The following is a 21,651-nucleotide window of genomic DNA, read 5'->3' on the forward strand; positions in this document are numbered from 1 at the left end:
ATAATTGCCTTTTTCCTCCTGCACTGTTCTGATTTTTCCCAGGTTTGCTCCCCTTCCTCCTTGCACCGCCTGGTGGGGGCTGTGCAAACATGAGGGAACATGAGACATGATTTGTGGGATGGATTATTTACAAGACAAACCCCTCAAACCACTCATCCCACTAGAGGCCATCAGCCCCCCTGAAAACCAAAAGATCCTCACCGTTCCCAGCCCATGAAGAGCCCATCATCCCTTTTGAAAAAAAAAAAAAAAGAAATAATAAAAGGAGAGAAAAAGTGAGCGGACAAGTGAGCAGCCACTAATGATTTCTGTGCCCAGGAGTGGTTTTAGCAGCACTGGAATCGGTAAAGTGCTTTCTGCAAACATCTCAGGTGTCCACACTTCACTACTGCTCGTGCAGCATGAAAGGCTGGGATTGAGACGGAATCAGAATTGCCATCTCCACTGTCAAATGCTAAAATCTCGTTAGTTCTACTTGATTAAGCTGTGCAACAGAACTAAAAGTTTTCCTGGATACAGGCAGGGGGGGAAAGGCAGGAGAGAATGAGAAAACCTGAATGCATCCAATCTGTGAAAAGATGTGGGAATAATTCTCTGTCAACAGCACAGCTCATGGACATGGATGTGTTTCCATCCATGGCGGTTTCCATCAGGAGTGATGACATCAAATAGGAAAGAATTATGGGAACAACTGAGCTTTCATGAATCTCCTCTTGGGGAAGATGGAATTTTCCAAGTGCATTGAGAACGTGGGCACTGCACAGACAGAAAAGTGATTTTCCTTGAAATCCTGCCTTTGTTCACTCAAGGGGACACAGCTCCCAAGAAGGTCAGAAAGGAGCAGGGGGACAAAGTGTCTGAGGAATTGAGGTTCAGAGAGAGGAATCACTGGGGACGTTCAGTTCCAGGGTCAGCAGGAACTTTGAGGCACATCCTGTGGGAACACCAGCGGGTTCCCACCTGCCTAGCTGAGCACTTTGTTATCTAAAAAAGTCATCAGCTGGTTTATTTCTTGCCCAGATTACTGAGTTAGATTAGGAGTGAGAATAAATGAGTGAGGGACAGAGCGGTCTCAGAACAGGATACACCACCAGGGAATGCAATGAGAACACAGAATTCAAATAATGGAGTAATTGAGAGATCATCTTCACCAGCCCTCTGTATACACTCAGCATTTCTCACAGCACTTGGAGAGCTCCATCTCCACAGGCTTTTCCCACGAGGGCTGAAAGGCAAATGTCATGAGAACATGGTTATAGATCTTTCTAAAGATGAACCACGAGGAACTCGCAGGGAGAGGGATGAGAGAAATCCTTAAGACAAGTTCATTTATCTTCCCAGAGAAGGGAGGGGAAGGATTTCCAGACCCACTTGTTCTGCATGAGGAAGGGTGTGCTACCAGCCTGTCAAGTAGAAAACCCTTTCAGGACTGTATTTTTTTTTAGCCTCTGGACTCGCAGAGAAATGCCAGGGATGCTAGAAGGAATTCGAAAACTGTAGTTGTTAAAATATTAACTAACCCTGCCCTGACTATCAAAGAAATCTAATAAAAGTGGCAGCTAAATGGCTCAGCTCCCACAAAGTTAAAGGAAAATAACTATTCGGCACAAAAGAATATTTATCTTAAAATCCGGAGATAAAGTTAAAAGGACAGTGACCTCCACATACTTCCCAGGCTTATCCCCTCTAGAACACAGCTTAGATTCAGAGCCCTGAGAAACACGAGTGAGTGTTTGCTTTGGCTTTTGGAGCTTTTTGTTTGTTTGTTTCAATTAAGTTTATCTCAACAAGAAATGTATCCTGCCAAATTTCATTAACACCACCAAAAAAAGCAAACAAGGAAAGGTGTTTCCCCCCGCAAAGCTCCTCAGAAGGAAAACACTTCCACTAAGAACTTAACTTGAACACTTTGTACAGTTTGAAAGGATTTATGGTTTCCAAATGGTTTAAAAATACAGCAGAAAGATACGCACAAGAAAAAACAAAGCCTGCTTTGGTGATATTTTTCCTGTTTTGGCTTGAAATGCTCCCGATGGTCAAGGAAGGGGATTCTTCCCCTCTGCTCTGCTCTAGTGGCAGTTGACCCTGAGGACTGCCCAAGGGCAGGGATTGATGGGATTTTGGGCAGGAATTGTTCCCTGGCAGGGTGGGCAGCCCTGGCACAGGGTGCCCAGAGCAGCCCCTGGATCTCTGGGTAGGAATGGGTGGTCCATTCCTACCCAAACCACTCTGGGATTCAGTGGTTGATCTCACAGGGCTCTGAAAGTATAAAGCAGGAGAGCTTTGTGTTCTGGCATCCAAATTCTAGAACTCACCCTAAGACAGGCTGAGGTACCTAAATGGGTCTCAACAAAAACATTACAGAAACTCTTTGATGCCCCTCCACTGTTCAAACCTGTTTGTGTGACTCCATCACTGGACACTGCCCAGCTCATGCTGAGGCCATGCATGAGTCCCTGGTGGTCTGCACCAAAACCAAAGCCCAGTTTGAGCTACACTCAAACTTTCAGGATTTTTGACTATTTCCTCTTTGTCCACTCAAACACCAACAGCAGCTCATCGTGCCATTACCCAAGCCCCAGTGCCACGTTCCCAATATTTTCTCTTCAGCAAAATCTTCTGTGGAGTTTCAGGGTAGAATGGTCGACACAAGACCATTGTTGGGCTTTTGATTAAACAAGCTGCAGAAATAATGAGGTAACACCCTTCACGCGCAGGGTAATTATCTCAGAAAAACCCTAACAACGAAGGCAGGTTTCTACCAGTCCGTTAGGAACAAATGGAGAAGGCAAACAAAAAAAGGAGAGGAGAAGGACTGGGATTTCTACCAGACAAAGGGGTCATCAGTACAGCAGGACCGGTCTCAGGGGGCTGGGAATCCGCTGCTGCGAGCGCAAAATACGCGGCAGAAGCAAATGTTTGATTTGCATTTATTCCACTTCCCAGCCCAGTCGCTTCCCGAGCCGCAGATGAACATTTATTTTCCAAATCTCCAGCACTCAGCATGCACTTCATCAGAGGAGGCCATCACATCATTATGCTGCTTAACAGAATGTACCAGCACAAGGCAGTGACCTGACAAACAGCGGCTCCCCGCCGCACGGAGCACGCATTCCATTTCCATTTGGAGTCTGGGGGGCAGCTCAGATCCATGTGCTCAAATTTCCAGCTCATTTCCAACCAAAAACTGGGACAATGCACGGCAATGCCCAAATTGTTCTGTGCGAGCTGTACACAGCCCATTTGTTGATGCCGAAAGGACTTGATCATCATTTGGACTCATTTTCGGGATGAATTTCCTGTAACGTTTGAACAGTAGGAAGCTCTTTATTGGGCGTCATTAACAAGAAAAAATAAAAAGAAAGCCTCAACAACTTATGTATGTAGACCAACATCACTTTTAGCTGACAGCTCCTCAGAAATGGATATTTCCAAGTGGCAAAGTATTGGAGTGAGCTACAGCTGAAAGGTTAATGGTCTGGACACTGATCAGCATCTTTTTAATAAAATCACAATTTTTAACCCAAAGATAACCAGTGACACAATGGCTGGCAGGAAAGAATTTCCTTCTCATTTACTATTTTTCTTCTCCCAGATCTCAGCATCAGCCCAAGATGTTTTGTTTTTTTTTCAAGCTTCTACTATTCTAGTGAATACCTTCATCAGCAAAACAATGGCAATTCTCAGATTGAATAATTTTGCTTTTTAAATAATTTTTTCAGACTTCATTTTCAATGCACATATGAAACTAAAGTTTAAAGCAATAATATGAGAGCATATTTTTCCCAGAATTAGTCCTATGTTTCAACAGTGGTCATTAAAGCCATCAGGGACTTTTTGCAAGGATGATAAAGTTGGGTTTGCTGCCCTAATCAGATTCTAAAATAAGTAATTGCATTTTCTCCTGTTATAACCACTCACACTTCCAAAGAGCTGGATTATTTTTCACTTTGAAACGGAAGAGGTTTTTTTCCTGTGGCACCACAGTGTTAAACACTTGCAGTGTTACCTTGGGGGGCTGGAAGGAACTGATCCCTACAGCTCTGCTTTGCCCTGGGGACGGGGCTGCCCACGGAAGGAACATCAGGCAATTCCCGATGAGCAGCAGCTTCCCCTGACCCCTGATATTCCACCTGAACCTCCCTCTGCCCAGAGCTGAGCTGGAGAAGGCTCTGGGGTTCTGCAGTGGCTGCTACAGACCCAAGGGCTTCTAGCAGAGCTGGCTGATGGAAACATGATGGTCACCAAAAACCATTCATTTGAAGTTGTGACTTTTAAAACTTATCTTATTTCTAACTTTGGGAAGGAGGAAAAGTAAGAGCAAATGTTGGCACAGAGCAGATTAATTCCTGCAGAACAAGTGCTCTGAATTAATCTGTTTTGAGTTTCCTGTAAACACTTTGTGTGCAAGCCAGAGAAGAACAAGCCCAGTGACACCAGCCCGGCTCGGGCTGTGGTACAGTCAGTTCAGACTGACAGTGATACAGAGCTGGGAGAGCGTCACTTCAGAATAATTGTGTCTCTGGCTACAATTAGGATAATTTTCTGGCTGCAGAAGAGCAGGTCATGGATGGCGGTCACGGGGTAAGTCATCTCTCACCCAAAGGATCGAGGGAAATTATTACCAGAAACGCTCTCACCTCCCAGGCAGCACACGAGGCTCTGTCCCTGTTATTGAACCAAAGCTGGAAATAACACCAGCACCTTCTGGAAATATAGGGGGTTTTTTTTGTATCAGCAGTAAATAAACTCAGACCAAACCTTCTCCTGAACCACCTGAACAACCATTCCCTTCTCACTGCTCACTCCCCCACCATCTGCTCTATCTCCACACAAGGAGGAGATTTCTTATGGCAAAACAGGGAACTCAGCCACTGCAGAGCAGGGCTTTGCTGAGGAGACAAATGTGCACAATTCCTGCACCCCTGAGTCCCTTTGGGGCTCCTGCCTTGGAGGAATGGGAGGCAGCACTGCTGGAAGGGGCAGTGCCATGGGCTCAGTCCTGCTGGAAGGGTCCCGGAGGGACAAAGCCCACGGGCAGCTCTGCCAGCCGAGCCCAGGAGCTCCCCAAGCCTCTGTCTCCTCCTGCCTGAGCAATAAGCTCAGCCTAGCAGCACATGGTCCACCAGGCAATTTCCATCCAGCTGATGAGGCCGGACAGAGCTCAAAGCAGGATTGCAAATTTCTTTAAAAGGGACACAGATCCGTGGAAGATGTTCTGCTGTTGTGATGGAGCGAGCAGCCCCTGATGAAGGAGCCAGCTGCAGTGGCTGGTGGGGGTCCTGGGGGGGAGCGACACACACATGGAGCTTCCAAGGGCATCCAGCAGGAATTCTGACAGAACCACCCCCTCCCCGACACATCTTGAACAGAACAGTGCAACACACACGCTCAGGAAGTCACAAGCTGGCACATTTAAAATTAGTTTGTGCTGAACTGAAAGAATCGCTTGGTAGTTTCTAAACATTTGTAGCACCCTCTCTGAAGCAAACAGAATCCTGTGAGGTCTGAACATACCCTGAGTAGCAGGACACAAATAATAGTGCCACTAGTATTTGAAAAAGATAAAATAATGAAAAATTATGCACAAAAGTGGCTCTGTCAGCAAGCTTCAACTTTTTACCAGGAGACACACCCAGGCCCCAAAACAGAAAGGCTGCACAAGATCTTGGTCACATCTTCAGGAGATGAAGACATTGCTTTTGTTTCCAACAGCTCATCTCTGAAGTTTACACTCAGATTAACAACATGGATTTCTCTGTATTTATCCCCCACTGGACCTTCCCCAGTCACCACCACCCCCCATCAGGGTCACAACCTTCTCCTCATTTCAAACGTCCTGAAAATCCTGAGAATTCTCTTCCCTTAGAATGGAACCCCCCCCAGTTCGTTGCCAGACACTGAAATCAAGAGAAGGAAAGTTCTTTACCTCCAGAGTGGGGCGGGGGACCACAGAGCAGCACCATGCCCTGGCCCTGGCGCACGGACACCGTGCTCCTCGTCCTGGTCTTGAAGTTCTCCAGGTCTGCCAGGAGAGAAAGAACTCGGTTAGAGGATGGCCAAAGGCTTCTCCTCATGAGGAGCACGAAAGGAAAATGATGAAAAAAAAGCAAATATCAGCTTGGAGGGTGGGCTGGGGGAATCTGGGCAGAATGTGAGGCAGCAGGAGGCTGAGGAGCATCAACAGAAGGATCAGGAAATGATAGAGATGCTGGGAATGCTGGAAAGGGGGAGAAGCTGCTGATTTACCCTCCGCAGCAGACACAGCTGGAGAAAAGCCCAGCACCTGTAATGCTGAGGGAGGTTTGTTGTATGAATTTAGGAAGGATTTCTGCCTCAAATAAGTCAGGCTGTTTCCCTCCAGGAGCCCTGCTGCTGATGCTCCCAGCCCAGGTGTGGAGACCCTTCCTTCCCCACGAGGAAGCCTCTTGCACCAGCTGCACGTTAAGCCACAGAGCGCTTGAATTAAATTAAATTCCTCCTTCCACCTCTCTTTTTTCCCCTCTCCTCAGGGCCCATGCACTGCAGAAATACAAAAACTCCCTCTGCTCACTGAATTCAAGAGTCTTGCAATGAAGTGAGGAGGTGACAGAGCTGAGCAGTGGCACCAGGACTGCCACCAGCAGCTGCTTTGTGAGAGCACCAAGACATGGAATCACTCTGGCAGCCTCTGATCTTTAACAATTTCCTGCACTTCAATTCTCAGGATTTCCCCCCTTGTTTCCAGTGTAGCTAAGCCTTGCTTTGGCAATTACAAACCTGATGTCAGTGCAGTTGGGACCCAGAGAAAACACAGAGGTGATAAATATTTATCAGCAGGAACTGCTAGGAACCTCGTTATAAGGTTACAAGGATGGAAAACCGAGCCTTGATTTTTATCCTCTCTTAAAAATGTTTTCTGCATACACACTTAAAAATAAATAAATAAATAAATAAATAAATTTTAAAAAACAAAAGTTGTCACTGCTTTGTTTCCCTTTTTAGGAAAGAAATCTTTATGGGCCTTTCTCTCTTTCTTTTCTGGCTTAGGATAAAAGAAAAACAGAAAAAAAATCAATTAGGTATAATTTTTCATTCTTAAATCCCATAAAATTTACAAGTTTTTATTTTTTTTTTTATTTTACAGGAACTACTGTAACATTCCTCTGGCCACCTGCCAGTGCCCAGATTTTTATATATTTTGACTGCACATGGGCACAAGGCTGGATCCCATCCTCTCTGAGGACAGCTGCAAGAGGAGTAACAGCCTAAAGCCCAAATAATGCCTGCAGGAATAAATGTGCTATTTTTCACATCAGTATTGACAAGAAAAGGATTGCTACCAGGAAAAGCAGACTCTGCTTGGATGAACATCTAGGAAATGATGCAAGAATGGTCAAAATCAGCAAACAAAGCTGAGCATTCATCATTGCAAACCATCAGGAGCCAGCTCTGAAAAGCCTCATGTAAGCTTCAAATCTGGCTCTGAGTAAAATAACAAGATTAAGATAATTATAAGAAAGGCTAATGCCTCATCAAAGCCATCAGGATGATTGTGCCTGTGCTTTCTGAAGGCCACAGGTTTATTTCACACAGTCTAAACTGGAATGAACAATAATATAATGGAGATTTTATTAGTGGGGAGCTTCATTTGGGATCCACCTTGCAATCCTTGAATTGCAGAGTGGATGGTTCAGCTTCATGGTGACAACACCATCAAGTTCCACTTCACTTTGTCCTCAAACCTAAAATCCCTGGGTAGAAGAGGAGGATTTTTGTTTTTATTTGTCCACAAAAAGAACCCAACAACAACCAAATAACCAACCAAAAAAACCCACAAAAACAACAACAACCAAAAAAAAACCACGCAAAACCCCCCAAAAACAAAGAAAACCCAAACCAAAACAAAACAAAAAACAAACAAAACCCCCTAACAAACAAACCCACAGAACTACCAGATTAAAAGGAAAAATTGAGGAAGAAAATATGAACACCTGCAATTCTGGAGATCAATGTGCTGCCAACAATTCTCACAATACCAAACCAAGGACTCCAAAGAGCACAGAAAAATATTGTGTAAGCTCCAGTAACCCCAGCATTAGAGAAGGATTTGTAATTAGCAATAAGTAGTGATTTCAAGAGGAGAATACATCTGGGGGGTGTGATAGGAATGCAGAGAGGTTACTGTGGGTAGCAGCTACTCACACCTTATTTAATGGATGAATTAAGGTGCCTTTTAAACACTTTCTGGACAGTATCAATTCTAAATCAAGCTGAACAGACCCACAGAAGCAGAAAGTGGCATGTATTATTTAATTTCAGCTGGATGTATTTAAAAGCAGCTGCATGACTTTGGGAAAGTCGCTTCAGTTCTCGGTGACAAAGTTTGCACATCTCAGAGGACAAGTTCTTCAGCTGTGTCCCTCAGAAGAGCTTTAATTAGCTAATATTTGCACAGAACCTTGACATCTGCTTCTGAAATGCACTGGAGTGCAATGCACACACCAACACCCAGCCCCTAATGGGGACTTGAATGGCTTGGCTGGAATAATGAGATTTTTTTGTAGCCCCCATTAAAACTCTGCCTTAATGTTCGGTGCCACAGCTTTGGCAGGTACTGGGATGTGACGCCAGGCTGGCACAGGTCCCTGTTCCCCCAAAAATGCTCCAAAGCCCAAAGGAGGTGCCAGCAGCAGCTGTCAGCCCACCAGCTTCTCACTTTGGGCAGGGTATCATTGTATGGAATGACCTGTTACGGGGTTTAATAAAAGCAATCTGAGGTGATCCACAGCCCCTCAGGACTGGGTAGTTCATCTCAGTAAATGGCATTTGGAAACTTTAATCCGACTCAGGTGGCTTTGCACAGTGACAATTACCCAAGTTGTCCAGAGAAATGAAAAATTTCCCCAAATTTTGTCTACAAAAATCAGTCTTTACAGCAAAGAAGATTCAGGTATAAGCAAAACAAAAGGAACTGCAGCTTTTTCTCCTTTCTTAGGACCTACTTGGGTTTGAGCTTTATGAAACGTAGTAATTCTTTTTCTGAGTGACTCCCAGGCAAGCAAAGTTTCAAAGAAATATTTTCCAGATGGCATCGAAGGGTGGGCACACAAACAATGTCACATCAGCTCCTGCTGGTGGGGTCAGTGCAAAATTTGGCCTCAGATTTTTGTATTTACACCACTCATCATTCCCAGATCCACTGATTGTCCCATGGTGAGACTTCTACTCCAGCAGAGCAGCTACGCAGCCCCCCTTGGCTCCCATTACTGGCTGCAACAACACCAGAAATCATGGAAATACCAGAAATAATGGAAAGAACAAAAATAATGGAAATACCAGAAATAATGGAAATACCAGACATAATGGAAAGAACAGAACTCCTGAACTCAGCATGCCCTGGGAACCCGGCTGGAACACCAAGACTTCCCTCAGGAGCCTGCCATGCTCAGGGCACTGGGGATGTGACAGAGATCCCTATTTTCTGTGAAAGCTGAGCTCTGTTTTGCTGGCTTTGTTTGCCCGAGGAGCCTTTCCATGCTTTGCTTTGATTTTTTTTTCCACATGTGCCTTTTTTTTAGAACACAAAACGCTTCGTAATTACGCCGGTGCTGCAATTAGGAGAGACCCCTCTGTGCAAGAGCTATTGAAAACCACCCAAAAAATATGATAGAAAATGAGATGAAGAGTCAATGATGCAAATTGGTGGTGGCAGGTGTCTGCATGTCCTTTAAAAAGCCAATTTCTGTGACTGTATCATGTGGGAGGCAGCTCTGCTGTGCAGAGCCTTGAATGACACGCTGTCAAAAACTCACATTAGTGAGCCCTTTGTCATTTGTTCAGGGTTTTTTGGTTTTGTTTTTTTTTTCCTAATGATTAGAAAAGCAGTGTCAGTGCTGTTTTCACCTATTATTTCTGTTTAACTGGTATGAAACGATTTCTGCTTTTACTACATTCCAACAAAAATGTACACACATCAATCACTGCTTTATACATCAATGGCTTTTAATTGCCAAAGAAAACCACAGCTAATAGGCTTGGAAAAAATAAAAATGTTAGTGGATTTTACTTAAAAATCTTTCCCTAGAGAGTTTTGTAAAGTGAATTTGATAACACATTGTTGATATCACTCAACTGAGTTGATGTTGGAAGCAAGGAGCCTCCAGAGCACAGGAGCTGCATCCCTAGGGATCATTATTCCCACAAAATGAGATATCCAATGGACCTGGACAGAGGGAACACAGAGTTTCTGCCCTGGAGCAGCACAGGGAGGGAGAAGGGTGGGTGATACCCACAGAGCTGTGCATCCAACTGGGAATTACTGGGAATTAGCGCTGCCATTCCTACCAAACTAAAAATCAGTCTTGGCTTAGGACACTGCTACTTTGCTTAGATGAGCAGCAAATCCTTGAATCAGCACTTCAGGAGTTCTTGTAGCCTGCTTGCATTTTATGGGGGGTTGTGGTTGGTATTTCACCCTTGAGGCATGGTTGTACTTTGAGCACAGGAAAACAGAATGGTTAAAAATGAATCTGATAATTTAGGAACTGATAAACTAGAAAGTTAACACACATTCACTGGAAATCTGGGGTATTCTGGAGTGGATAAAACACCACCTTTATTAATATTAAATGGATTTTGAAGCACCCACACAATAGGAAATAATGAGATAGGTAAGGTGCAATTACCTTTTTTATATGTGAAATGCCCAATCCCCTTGGGTGCTCAGACAAAGCCAAGACACCCAAAGCCAATTTTTAGGCATGACTTAAAGAGATTTACAGATCATAATGGGCTTTGCCTTCTCAAACTCATCCTATAATTTTAAAATAATCCCAGCAATCTAAAATTTCAGGTGATGTTTAAGGTCATATCCAGTCCTTGAGTTGAAGACAATGAGATTATTCCTTTTATTAAAGGGCACATGACTCATCCCAGTGGAATCTGATTAGGCTGGAAATGACATCTCCAACAAAAAAAAACCTGATGGAAGGGTTGGTCAAATCCTCCTGGCTCAGACTGAGCAAAGAATTTCCCCCTCAGGGATATCTGGATGCCCTTTCCCAAATTATTCTCATCATGTTTGCACAACTCTCCACATCCAACAGAGCCCAGGTTCCTGCCCTGGACAAAACTCACAACCAGGTGGACAGGGGAGGCATGGGATGATAATCCCACTCCACTGGCTGTTGGCTACAAATTGTGGGAATCGAAAAATACATGCTAAAAATTAAAAAAATAAAAATATATGAATATAAAACCAGTCTTGGAGAGGGGATCCCAGTGCACCTCAGTCCGTCTGGGATGTGAGAGGGCACCAGTTGGAAGAACTCACAGGAAGGAAGGCTGGAAGCTCCTAACTGGCCCCCACAACAGACAAGATTTACCTGCTGGTATTTATGGCCCCACCACCCCCAGACACCGTCTCTATAAAAATCTGCACCTGATTTTCAGAGCTGGATTTTCTGTCATCCCTTTCACCACTACACAGAGATGAAGTTCTTCAGGCTGTCCTTGCTGGTGTGGCAGGACCACACAGAGAGAGCTGTGCGGGTTGGAATAAAACCCCTTTGATACAGAGCTTAATAGTATTTTAGTTTAAGAGTTGGTGTTCTAATGAATAATTTCGAGAGTCACTGATTTGAGAAATAGTTTACAAGTCAGGGGATGAAAGCTTTCTAATTTGACCTTTAGAGCAGAAATTTCACTGGGACTTCTACTTCGCCGAGGAGAAAAGAAAGGGAAAAAAAGTTTTAGAAGTAAATATCTTGGCATTTCTCCCACCCCTATCCCTGCTGGAATATATTTTTCCTTGGACTTTATTACTGAGGGCATTAACAAGGCACTGCCTGGGTAACTTTACCACTCACTCCTCTGATCTCTCCATCATCTTGGACTTGGACATCTCTATCTGGGTTCTCAGAATCCAAAACTGTTTGGATTTTCCCAAGTCTTTCTGACCACCTTCTGTTAGAACCAGACTGATTTCTGACCCCACGTGGCTGAAATTCCCCCTCACTGGGGTTTTAATCCTTGCTTCCAAACAGGCTGCAAGGAAGCCCCAGGGCTTTTAGGGTTTTTCTGCCTTCCTCCACACCACTGATTCCCAGGAAAACAGGAGCTCTTAGAAATCCCTGCAAGGCATCCATTTTTCTTTTCCAAAATCAAACTACTCTTCTCTGTGATATTATGGGAAAAAAAAAAAAATCCTTTTTGTCTTCATGTTCCACTTCATAAAAACTGCCTGTTTGCCTTCTTTCGACAGGAAATATTTCAAACATTTATTTTGAAGCAGCTCCTCTGCTCGAGACAAAATGCTGAGGACTCTGAAAATTTTATTACTTTAATCTAGAAAATCTGGGCAGACATTTCCCCTTGGGTTGACTCGAATGGGGTTATTTCACTCTCAGAAGTTTTTTATCTTTCCCTAGATGGAAAAAAAAAAAAAAAAAAAAGAAGGAAAAAAGCTGTTTGGACTTCCTTCAGCACAGATGACTTTGCAGTGGGCAGGGAGCAGAAATTCCATGGGCACAGGAGGTGCTGCACCCCTTTTTCAGGGGATGTCTGAGCATTGCAGGTGTTCCCCACGGGCTCTTCTGCACCTCCCCACTCTGGGCAGTGACAGGAATGCAAATTCAGACCCGAAGTAATGTAAAATACAATCACTGAGTCACAGAATTCATAAAATCCCATCCAGTGCCACGGCAGGGACACCTCCCACTGTCCCAGGTGCTCCAGCCCCGGTGTCCAACCTGGCCTTGGGCACTGCCAGGGATCCAGGGGCTGCCAGAGATTTTCTGGATAATGTGACTCAAGCTCACTCAGAAGTTTCAAAGTTTCAAAGGAAAATTTCCCTTTCCTTGATACAAACCCAACCAAATCCCACCCCTCAGAGACCCTGATCCCCAGAGGAGTCTGGAGCTTCAGCCTCCCTATGGAAATGCACATTTTGGTGCTCAGCAGCATCTCAGAGTGCTGCTGTTTTTCCATTCTGTTCCTCTCTCAGGCCTAATGAATAATGAAATGCCAGTCATGTTTGCTGCAGACAGGGAAACCAACACGGGACAACTTTCCACAAACACATTTAAAGCTCCTCCATCCTCCACATGCCAATGCTGACTCCTGGCTTTGCTTTCCAGAGGGAAATCAGGAAAGAAAAGACTAAACAAAGGTAAAGCAGCCACTGGGATAAAGTTGTTCTGCGCTGCTCTTGCATTCCATCAACAGGAACAGGAATTTTCCTGCAGAATTCACCTCCAGCCTTTGCCAAGTCTGTGCTTGGCTCCTGGAACTGCTATTTCCACCCAATTAGAGAAAATACTGATTTGCATTGATACAGAACTCCTCAGGATCAGCCTAAGGATCAAAATTGCTTCTTTGGCTCGGTCAAGAGCATTATTTCATTCACAGACCAGGAGGTTTAGAGGCAGAAGGGGAGGTGTCACAAGAAGTTTCCTAATAACAGAGCAAATAACACCACCTCCTGATTTCTTGTCCTGTTCTCCAGCCAGTGGCCACACAAACCATGAAAACTGATTAGAAAATGCCATGAAAACATAACCCCACAGCTCTACAGATGCTTTCTACTCTAAAATCAGTTTTTACAAGATGTTTGGGGGTTAATTTTTTTTTAAAAGCACCTACATCATAGTTTAGTTTTAAGAATAAATCCCCTAGATATATTAAAAATAATATATGCATTTTGAATATATATATTTTTTCATATTAAAGGCAAAATGAATAAATATGAAAAGAGATGGGGGGAAATGCCAAGCCTGTGCCTTGTTTTTCCCTGAATTTCTAAAGCAGAAGAGGAACTGTGGTGTTGTGAGTGACCTGTGATCCTCAGCTGGCTCCAACACCTCCCTGCCCTCTGCAGAGCTCCTTCCAGACAGAAACCAAAATTCCTTCCCAAATAACACTGCAGGCTTAGGAGATCCCCAGCTTTAGGACAACGTGCACTGATAATTTCCAAGTGCCACTGCTTTAAGTAATAATGGATTCAGCTTATTTATAACCCTGGGGGGGGAAACAAAGCAGGTAAAAATCCTCCATTTCTGCTCTGACTTAAGGGTCCTTCAATCCTAGATGAAAGTAAAGTAGGTTATAGATCCACCCTCTGCTGAAAACTCCCTCTTGGTCCTATTCATCAAAAAAAAAAAAAAAAAAAAAGAAAAAAAAAGGAAAAAAAGAGGAGCTTACGTGAGGCTTAGCCTAGTTTTCCACCCATCAGAGACTGTGGGGAAGAAGCAGAGGTTGGGAGCTCATCTCTAACACTGCTGGCTGCCCTGTGCATGGCTCAGCCAGGATTTCAGCAAAGAGAAACACTGGCACACGGGAACAAATGGGAAAATGCAAATAAATGTGCTCATTCCTGAGTTAAGATCACACCAACCGCAGTCCTGGGGGGACAGGCAGGTGGAGGGGTTGATTTTGGGTAAGGCAGCAGGGCTATGATTATTAATGTGATATAAATGGCATTTTTTCCTTGAAAAGGCACTGGAGAGGAGTCAGGGATTTGACGCTTGGCAGGAAACCACACAATTTAAAGGTTTGTGTCTGTGCAGAATTGGGGGGCACCCCAACGGGGCTGTGCCCTGCTCCCAGAACCTGACAGCTCCAGGAAAACAGGGGTGGCACGTCCCAGGGGAAACCTGGGAAAACGGGGTCTTTGCAAAGGCAGAGCTGCACATCCCAGCTCCAAAATGCTCTTTATTTGCAGGGTTCCAGGTCACAACAAAACCCTTCAAATGCCTGGATGCACAGAGGCTTCAGTGAGAAAAAGAGTGAGATTCTGGGGGATGCAGGGGAAATTGGGTCACGTTAAGAAAATCAATTTCTGAAGATGTAAGAAGAACTAAGAAAATGTAATGATTTAAAGCATATCTGTGGGCCTTGGTCTAAGCAAGATGCAGTGGCTGGCTGGGAGTGTTAACTCTGAATTGTGCCCGTGTGTGGGAGGCAGCATGGTGATGAAAATGCCAGCAAAAAGGGAATGAAGAAGTGGGAAAAGCTGGGGATTTGAAGTCCAGGTTCTGAAAACAACACCAAAAAAAAAAAAAGAAAATCACAGAAGGGGTATCTGGGTGAGAAATAGCTGAGTGGGACATTTCAATCCTGGGGTGCAAGGCAGTGTTGGAGCACAGGGATGCAGGTCCTGCAGTGGGGATTGAGGGCAGGCACATTATCAGAGTGCAGGTGAGCAGATCCTACCCAGAACACTGGAAATTCCCACCCCCTCTACTCCACAGGGATCTTTTCCTCCACAGGAAAACTCCAGAGCCAGGGAAATGTGCAGGGCTGGGTTTCTGCTCCTCACAAAGTAAAACCTTGGAGAAATCAACCTCCCGAGGAGGATGAGCAGAGCCAGGCACACCAACCATCCCAGCTGCCTCCCAAAAACCTGCCCTGGCTCCTGCATTTCCAGAAGGTTTAAAACACATCATCCCTTATCAACCCCCAGACTTTAGTGATCCCTGTGGAAATTCTTCCATCTGTGTGCTGAACACACGGATCAACCCCTGGGGCTGTGGGTTTGTTTGTTTGTAATTCAGTAAACTTCTCCCCCCCCCCCCCCCAAAAAAAAAAAATATATATATTATTAGTAATTGTTGTTGAAAGAGTGACTTCCTTGACAATTTAGTCACCAAAAGATAAAATGAATGCACTCGAGGGCAATGAGGGTTTCCCAGTAAAGACTTTGAGCAGCCATAACAATGTGTTCCTTAGCAACTAACAGTGAAAATTATGGGATTTACTCATGTAAAAGATATAACAGCAAACATTCCGGTGATGGGAATATTGAAAAAAAACCTTTTCAGTGGGATGTTGGGAGTAATTTTCTCTTTCCACCACCACAGTGAAATTATTTTGGGATGGAAGGTCAAAGCCTCAAAGGATTCTCATTGCAACCACATTATTACTGGATTTTCTGCCACTCTTTGCACTGTGCAGTGCTGGGTCCTGGCTGCTAGTTCATGCTGAACAATTATTTAAAAAAAACAAAACAAACCAAAAAAAAAAAACACCTCTTCTATAAAATGAATTCTTTTAATAAAGTGTATGTGGGGAACAGTTTTTAGAAACAACAGCGTGATTCCCTTCCCTTCAGAGGATGTTTATGGTAACAAGGAAGAAAGTAAAGAGTTTCTATAATTGAATCAGAATATCCTGAGCAGGAAGGGACCCCCAAAGACCATCCCTCATGAATAACCAGGTGGAAAAGCTACAGAAGGCAAGGTGGAGGCTGCTTCCCTGGTCAGCCAACTCCAACCCTGCTCTTCAGGCACTGAGGACACAGGGAAACAGCTCAGACTCAATTCCACCCTGAAAATCAGACATTTCACCTGTCTGGGGACATCTGCAGGGGGAGGAGGAAGAGCACCAGGAATTTTTTTTTTTTTCCTTTCCTCTTTCTTTTAACCTCCTGGGGCAGCACAGTGATGCTTCACTCCTGCTCCAGCATCCCCAGGGGACACCTCCCTTCAGAATCATTGTCCTCCACTCCCCTGGGGCCTCGTTTCTTGGCTGGAATTGGTCCCTCAGCCCCCTGGACATCTCAAAACACCCACAGCATTAGCATGGATCTGCTAAATTAGATATTCAAGGGAAACTCCTTCCTGGGAAATGGCCATGGGTGGGAAAGGGGATTTCAGAGAGGCCTCTGAGCACAGAGCAGAGGGAAGGACATCAGGCATCCTCCCCTCATGGGCTCCCACAGATAAACCCCCCCTGAAAAGTAGATCCCATTTCTCTAACAGCTCCTGTTTCACAGACATTGCTTTCAGGCAGTTTTTGTAACAACAGGGGGCAAAACAATGATATGACTGAAAACCAGCTCTGATTCAAACTTGATTTTCCTCTTTGGATACCCATTTCCAAATCAACAGCATGTGACAAACATCAGTGCTGATGAGAAAGGCAGCAGCTCCTGCCCAGCTCCTCACCCACTCCCAGAGGGTTTATTTCCAAACCAGCATGCTGCAGCTGGCAGCAGCTTGGTGAATTTTCAGGTTAAACTGCAAATCCTGCTGAGGAGTTTAGGGCCAAATTGAGTCGAGTTATCACAGCAGGGAGAGAACATTTCATCTCTGAGCACTGGGGACAGCTCCATGGGAGAAGAGAGGGGTCATCTGTTGGGAGAGGCTTGGTCCTATGCTTGGGATGATTCAGCTGCTGCTGGTGGAGGTGGAGATGGAGCAAACACAGCCTGGAGACCCCTGGGGTTGGGACATGTGTAAAGCTGTCTGGTTTCAAAGCTTTGGCAGTAAAACACAAACTGCAGCCTCAGCAAGGTAAAATAAATTCAAAGTTATCTCTAATTAGAAATGCACTCCTACAGGACTCGTAAATCAGCAGGAATTGTCCTGCCTTGCTCATCCCACTGCGATCAGGAACAACCTGGGCATCCCTTAGCAGGAGTTAAAAGAGAAGGGAAACCTTGTGCTGTCCCACTTCCTCTGAACCTGCTTCCAGCAGTGCTGCCCATCTGGGACAGGCTGGAAGATCAGCAGCACCAGAGGCCACCAAATGAAACTAAATCTGAATTCACAGATCTCCAAATGCTCCAATCTCTCACCCCTGAGAGGGGTCTGCAAGGGCTGGGCAGAACAGGAGCTTCTCCAGGGGGGATTTAGAGAAGAACTTCCCATGGTGATCTGATGGCTACAGAGGTGTGGGCACAAATCAGAGGCTGAGGTTGGAAACCACCCCCAAGGTCAAATCCAACCTTTGAGCAAACACCGTGGCCACCAAACCCCATCACAAAGTGCCACGTCTGCTCACTGGCTGAGCAGTTCCAGGGATGGTGACTCCACCACTGCCCTGGGCAGCCTTTTCCAATGGTTAACCACAATTTAATAAGGAATTTTTTCCTGATATCCTCCCTGGCACAGCTTGAGGCCATTGCCTCTTGTCCTGTCATTTGTCCCCTCAAAGAGACCTACCCTGACCCTGCCACCACGTCCTTCCAGGGAATTTCAGAGAGTGACTGAACAACTTCCAGCACCTGTGAGATGTTCCAGTCCGTACATTATTCCGTGGTCAGCAGGAACAATTTGGCAAGGACACACTGGGAGCTCACCCTCCCTGTCCTGCCAAAGGGATGGGAGCTGAGCAGGCAGAACGAGCAGCAAATTCATCACTTTGGGAGGGGTGAGGTTCAGCTCTGGTGCCACCAGAAATCAATGGGAGCTTTCTGTCCATCCTCAAGGGGAGCAGGATCCGGGCCACAAAAACCAACTTGGATCACATGTCTGAAGGGGTGGGCTCACCCCAACATGCCAGCTCCCTGCTAGGACTCCTGACTGATTCCGGGGTTATTTCCCAACACAAACCATGGCACCGTGAATAAAATCACCAAGCTAAGCCCCAGCCCCTAAAATAAAAAGCACAACATTTAATCTAGTTCAGCTGTATTTCCTTAGATCTTTGTGGAAAAGCCATTATTAGATCCATACTCAAGAGTTTAAAGCTTTTTTTATTTTCTGAAAGCCTGTGTTTCTGTAAGCACAGGGCTTAGGGTATCATTAATCCATATTCTGTTACTGTGGCACAGCAGATTCCTCACTTGGTGAAAATATGTTCAATTTCAAGAGACAACTAACATGGGGGAAAAAAATAAACAAAAAAAGGTGGAGGAGAAAGGGAAAAAGAAGGAGGAAGAAAAAGAAAAAAGGACAAACCTGAAATGAAAAGGACATATCAAAAGCAAGTATTTGGGGGAAATATTGGCACTTTTATCATAATGAGTTTGTAACCTAAATACATATTTCAAGGATGAAACTGCTGACCCTGTCTGCCCTCCACAGGAGGCTGAATGGCTCAATCGCAGTTTAATCTTCCCTGAAATGGCTACAGAAGAATAACACAGCCCTTGAAGAACAACACACATTACTGATGCCCCAAGATTCACGATTTAACTCTTCAAAGGAGGGGGAAAAAAAACCCTCAAATCCCAACCATCATTCTCAAAGCACCCAGCAGTCATTTCCTCAGAAATAAAAATGAGATAAAACAAAAACCACCCAACACACGATGAGGCTGGAAAAGAAGGGATTGCTCAGATGAAGGGTGAAGCTTCACATACATGCCCACTTCTATTGTTCCTTAGAGGAAGAGCCTTTGTAATAAACTTAAATCACTCTGTATTTCCTAATTCAGCTAATTCTCATTGCAATGCTTTTGATTAGAGAAGACAAAAAAATTGTTCTGTCAAAGCCCACCTTGAGAAACCCTAATGTTTTTTGGGTTTTTTTTCTTTAATCTAAAAGTTTCTAAAATGATTATGCTATTTTAGCCAACTAAAATATAATCTAGGGGTCAAAAATGTATCCATTTATCTGAGTTCCCCACCATTACTGGAAAAGAACAAGCTTGTTTTTAAATCCAGTGCTCTCAGAGCAGATCTGTGAGAAGAGGATGAGTTTCCACTCAGGTTGTCCCCGGCTACTGCACTTGTCAGGATCAGAGAATCCCACAGTGGTTTGGGCTGGGAGGACCTTCAAACTCATCTCATTCCCACCTCCTGTCCTGGGGACACCTTCCACTGGCCCAGGCTGCTCCAAGCCCCATCCAGCCTGGCCTGGGACACTTCCAGGGATCCAGGGGCAGCCCCAGCTGCTCTGGGAATTCCATCCCAGCCCCTTGACACGCTCACAGGAAGAACTTCTCCCCAACATCCCATCTAACCCTGCCATTCCCTCTGGTCCTGGCACTCCAGGCCCTTGTAAAGTCTCCCTCCGTGTTTCTTGTCACCTCCCTTAAAGTCCTGGGGAAGCTGCATTAATCCAGGGGCAGCCACAGCTGCTCTGGGAATTCCATTCCAGTCCCTTCCCACCCTCTGAGGGATTGGGAGGATCCTCCTGTCTCATCCCACACCCAGATTTGAGGAGCTGCTAGCTGGTACCCAGCACATCCTTCTCCGATGGATTTTGGGAAGCTGTGACCTTGCCAGGGGGTGCTGAAGGGCTTTGCTGGGAGTGCTGCTCAGCCCAGGCTCTCCTGGGAGCTGGGAATGGCCATGGGCTGGAAGGCAGAGCCTGCTGGGACAGCAGCAGCCCAAGGTGGTGTTTATGAAGCAATCACCTTGACATCCTGAAATCTGGAGGGATGGGAATGGTCTTGAGGCAGCTGCTCATTACCCATCCCCAGGGAAAAAGCACCTTCAGCCATGGACAAACTCCAGCAGGCCACAGGAGGAGGATAATTTATTGTCAACTACGTGGGGAGACAGAGGACTTGACTTCACCCTCTGTATTATTCCTCATTACAAATCATCTCTCTCAAGTGTGTGAACCTGGGGGTTATTGTCATTTTTATCTTCTCGTTTCTGTAGCTGGAGCACATCAGCTTCTCTCCCCAGCCAGCCAAAAGCACCTTTCATTTCACCATTCTCCATTTCTGAGACCTCCATGCCTGGGAAGGCTCTGCCTTGAACTCCTGCACACTCCTGCAAGGATATTCCTGCTGGAATTCCTGCACGCCCCTCCCAGTTCAGCAGCCCAGGAAATCACACAGGTGAGGGGTGAACAAGCCCCTGTATTTATTCTCTGCCTTCACAACCACGAGAGCAAAAAGATGGCTCGTGGTCCTGGGTCGTCATCTGCCCACTCTCACAGAATTTATGCTCCAAAGGGGTTTGCAAAATTCCATACAATGTTAATTAACAGCAAGATCCTGCCTTTTCTTATCCTCAGCTTTTGACAAGAAGCTGCAACTCTGCTTGAACCCAAAGTAAGCACAGAGCTGCCCATTCTCCCCTTTTACCCTCAGAGTGCCCACACCTGATGCACCACTGAAACCCAGGACTTGTGAAATCTATCGCTGTGAATTCATCCCTTGTGGAGATTTATGCTCCTTTAGAAAATTTTGAAGCTTTAACTGCCCAAGGAAAGGTCAAAAACCAATGGTGACATCCCATTTGCCAGATCCTTTGCTAGGTAACCTCTCCCCCAAGAAGTAAGGCATTTTACCCTGTATAACCCATACAATTCCAGCTAAACAATGATAATTCAAGATGTGCATTCCTCACTCACATTTCCCTTCTTTCTCACTGCATGAATTAAGAGAAACCCCCCACTACAACCCACCAGGAAAAGCTGGGAAAACACACCCAGCTCCCAGTTTTTCCAGCACACCGTGCCTTCTTACTTACAAGCAAACTGCAGCTTTGCTTCTCTGCTGACAATCGTGCCGAAGGGGTTTGTTGCTACACACTGGTACGTTCCAGCATCCTGGCTTTTATTGGGATTATTGATCAGCAGGCTGCCCTCCAGCAGGCTGTAGCGGTAATCCATGCCCACGTCAATACTGCTTCCATTTAACTTCCACCTGGAGCACAGAATGCCAAAGTTAAACTCTGCTGATGCTCTTGGGTCTTTGAAAACGCAGTGTGAAGTAAGTAAAGGAGGGTTTAGAGGGGCTCTGACTGCTTATTAAAAATAAAATAAAAAAAAAATAAAAGACAGAGTAAAAATGCAAATTTCCTGAGCGGTATTGAAAGATTCCAGTATTTAACTGAAAGAGCAATATCCTTGACATATATTTCAGTCTCTGAAATGATTAATGCTTCTGGAGTTGCTGGTGCTGCTGCTCTTTGGAATTAATCACTTGGCAAGGGGAAGTCCCTGAGACAGGATCTCTAACCCATTCAACTCCACTGAGGATATTTTT

General features: G+C 45.1%; 1 protein-coding gene across 1 annotated transcript in view; it reads right to left on the reverse strand.

Annotated features, from left to right (window-relative positions):
- Positions 1-21,292, reverse strand: part of LOC134048938 (contactin-4) — a 97,424-nt gene extending 76,132 nt beyond the window's left edge. The window contains exons 1-2 of the mRNA XM_062501038.1: positions 21,134-21,292; positions 5,930-6,025 (exon numbers count right to left, since the gene is read on the reverse strand). Coding sequence (XP_062357022.1) covers positions 5,930-6,025; positions 21,134-21,275 — 238 coding nt within the window. The 5' untranslated portion in view covers positions 21,276-21,292. The remainder of the gene's footprint in view (positions 1-5,929; positions 6,026-21,133) is intronic.
- Between the last annotated feature and the right edge of the window lie 359 nt (positions 21,293-21,651).

The sequence above is a fragment of the Cinclus cinclus genome, chromosome 12, assembly GCF_963662255.1.
Source record: "Cinclus cinclus chromosome 12, bCinCin1.1, whole genome shotgun sequence".
Classification (NCBI taxonomy): domain Eukaryota; kingdom Metazoa; phylum Chordata; class Aves; order Passeriformes; family Cinclidae; genus Cinclus; species Cinclus cinclus.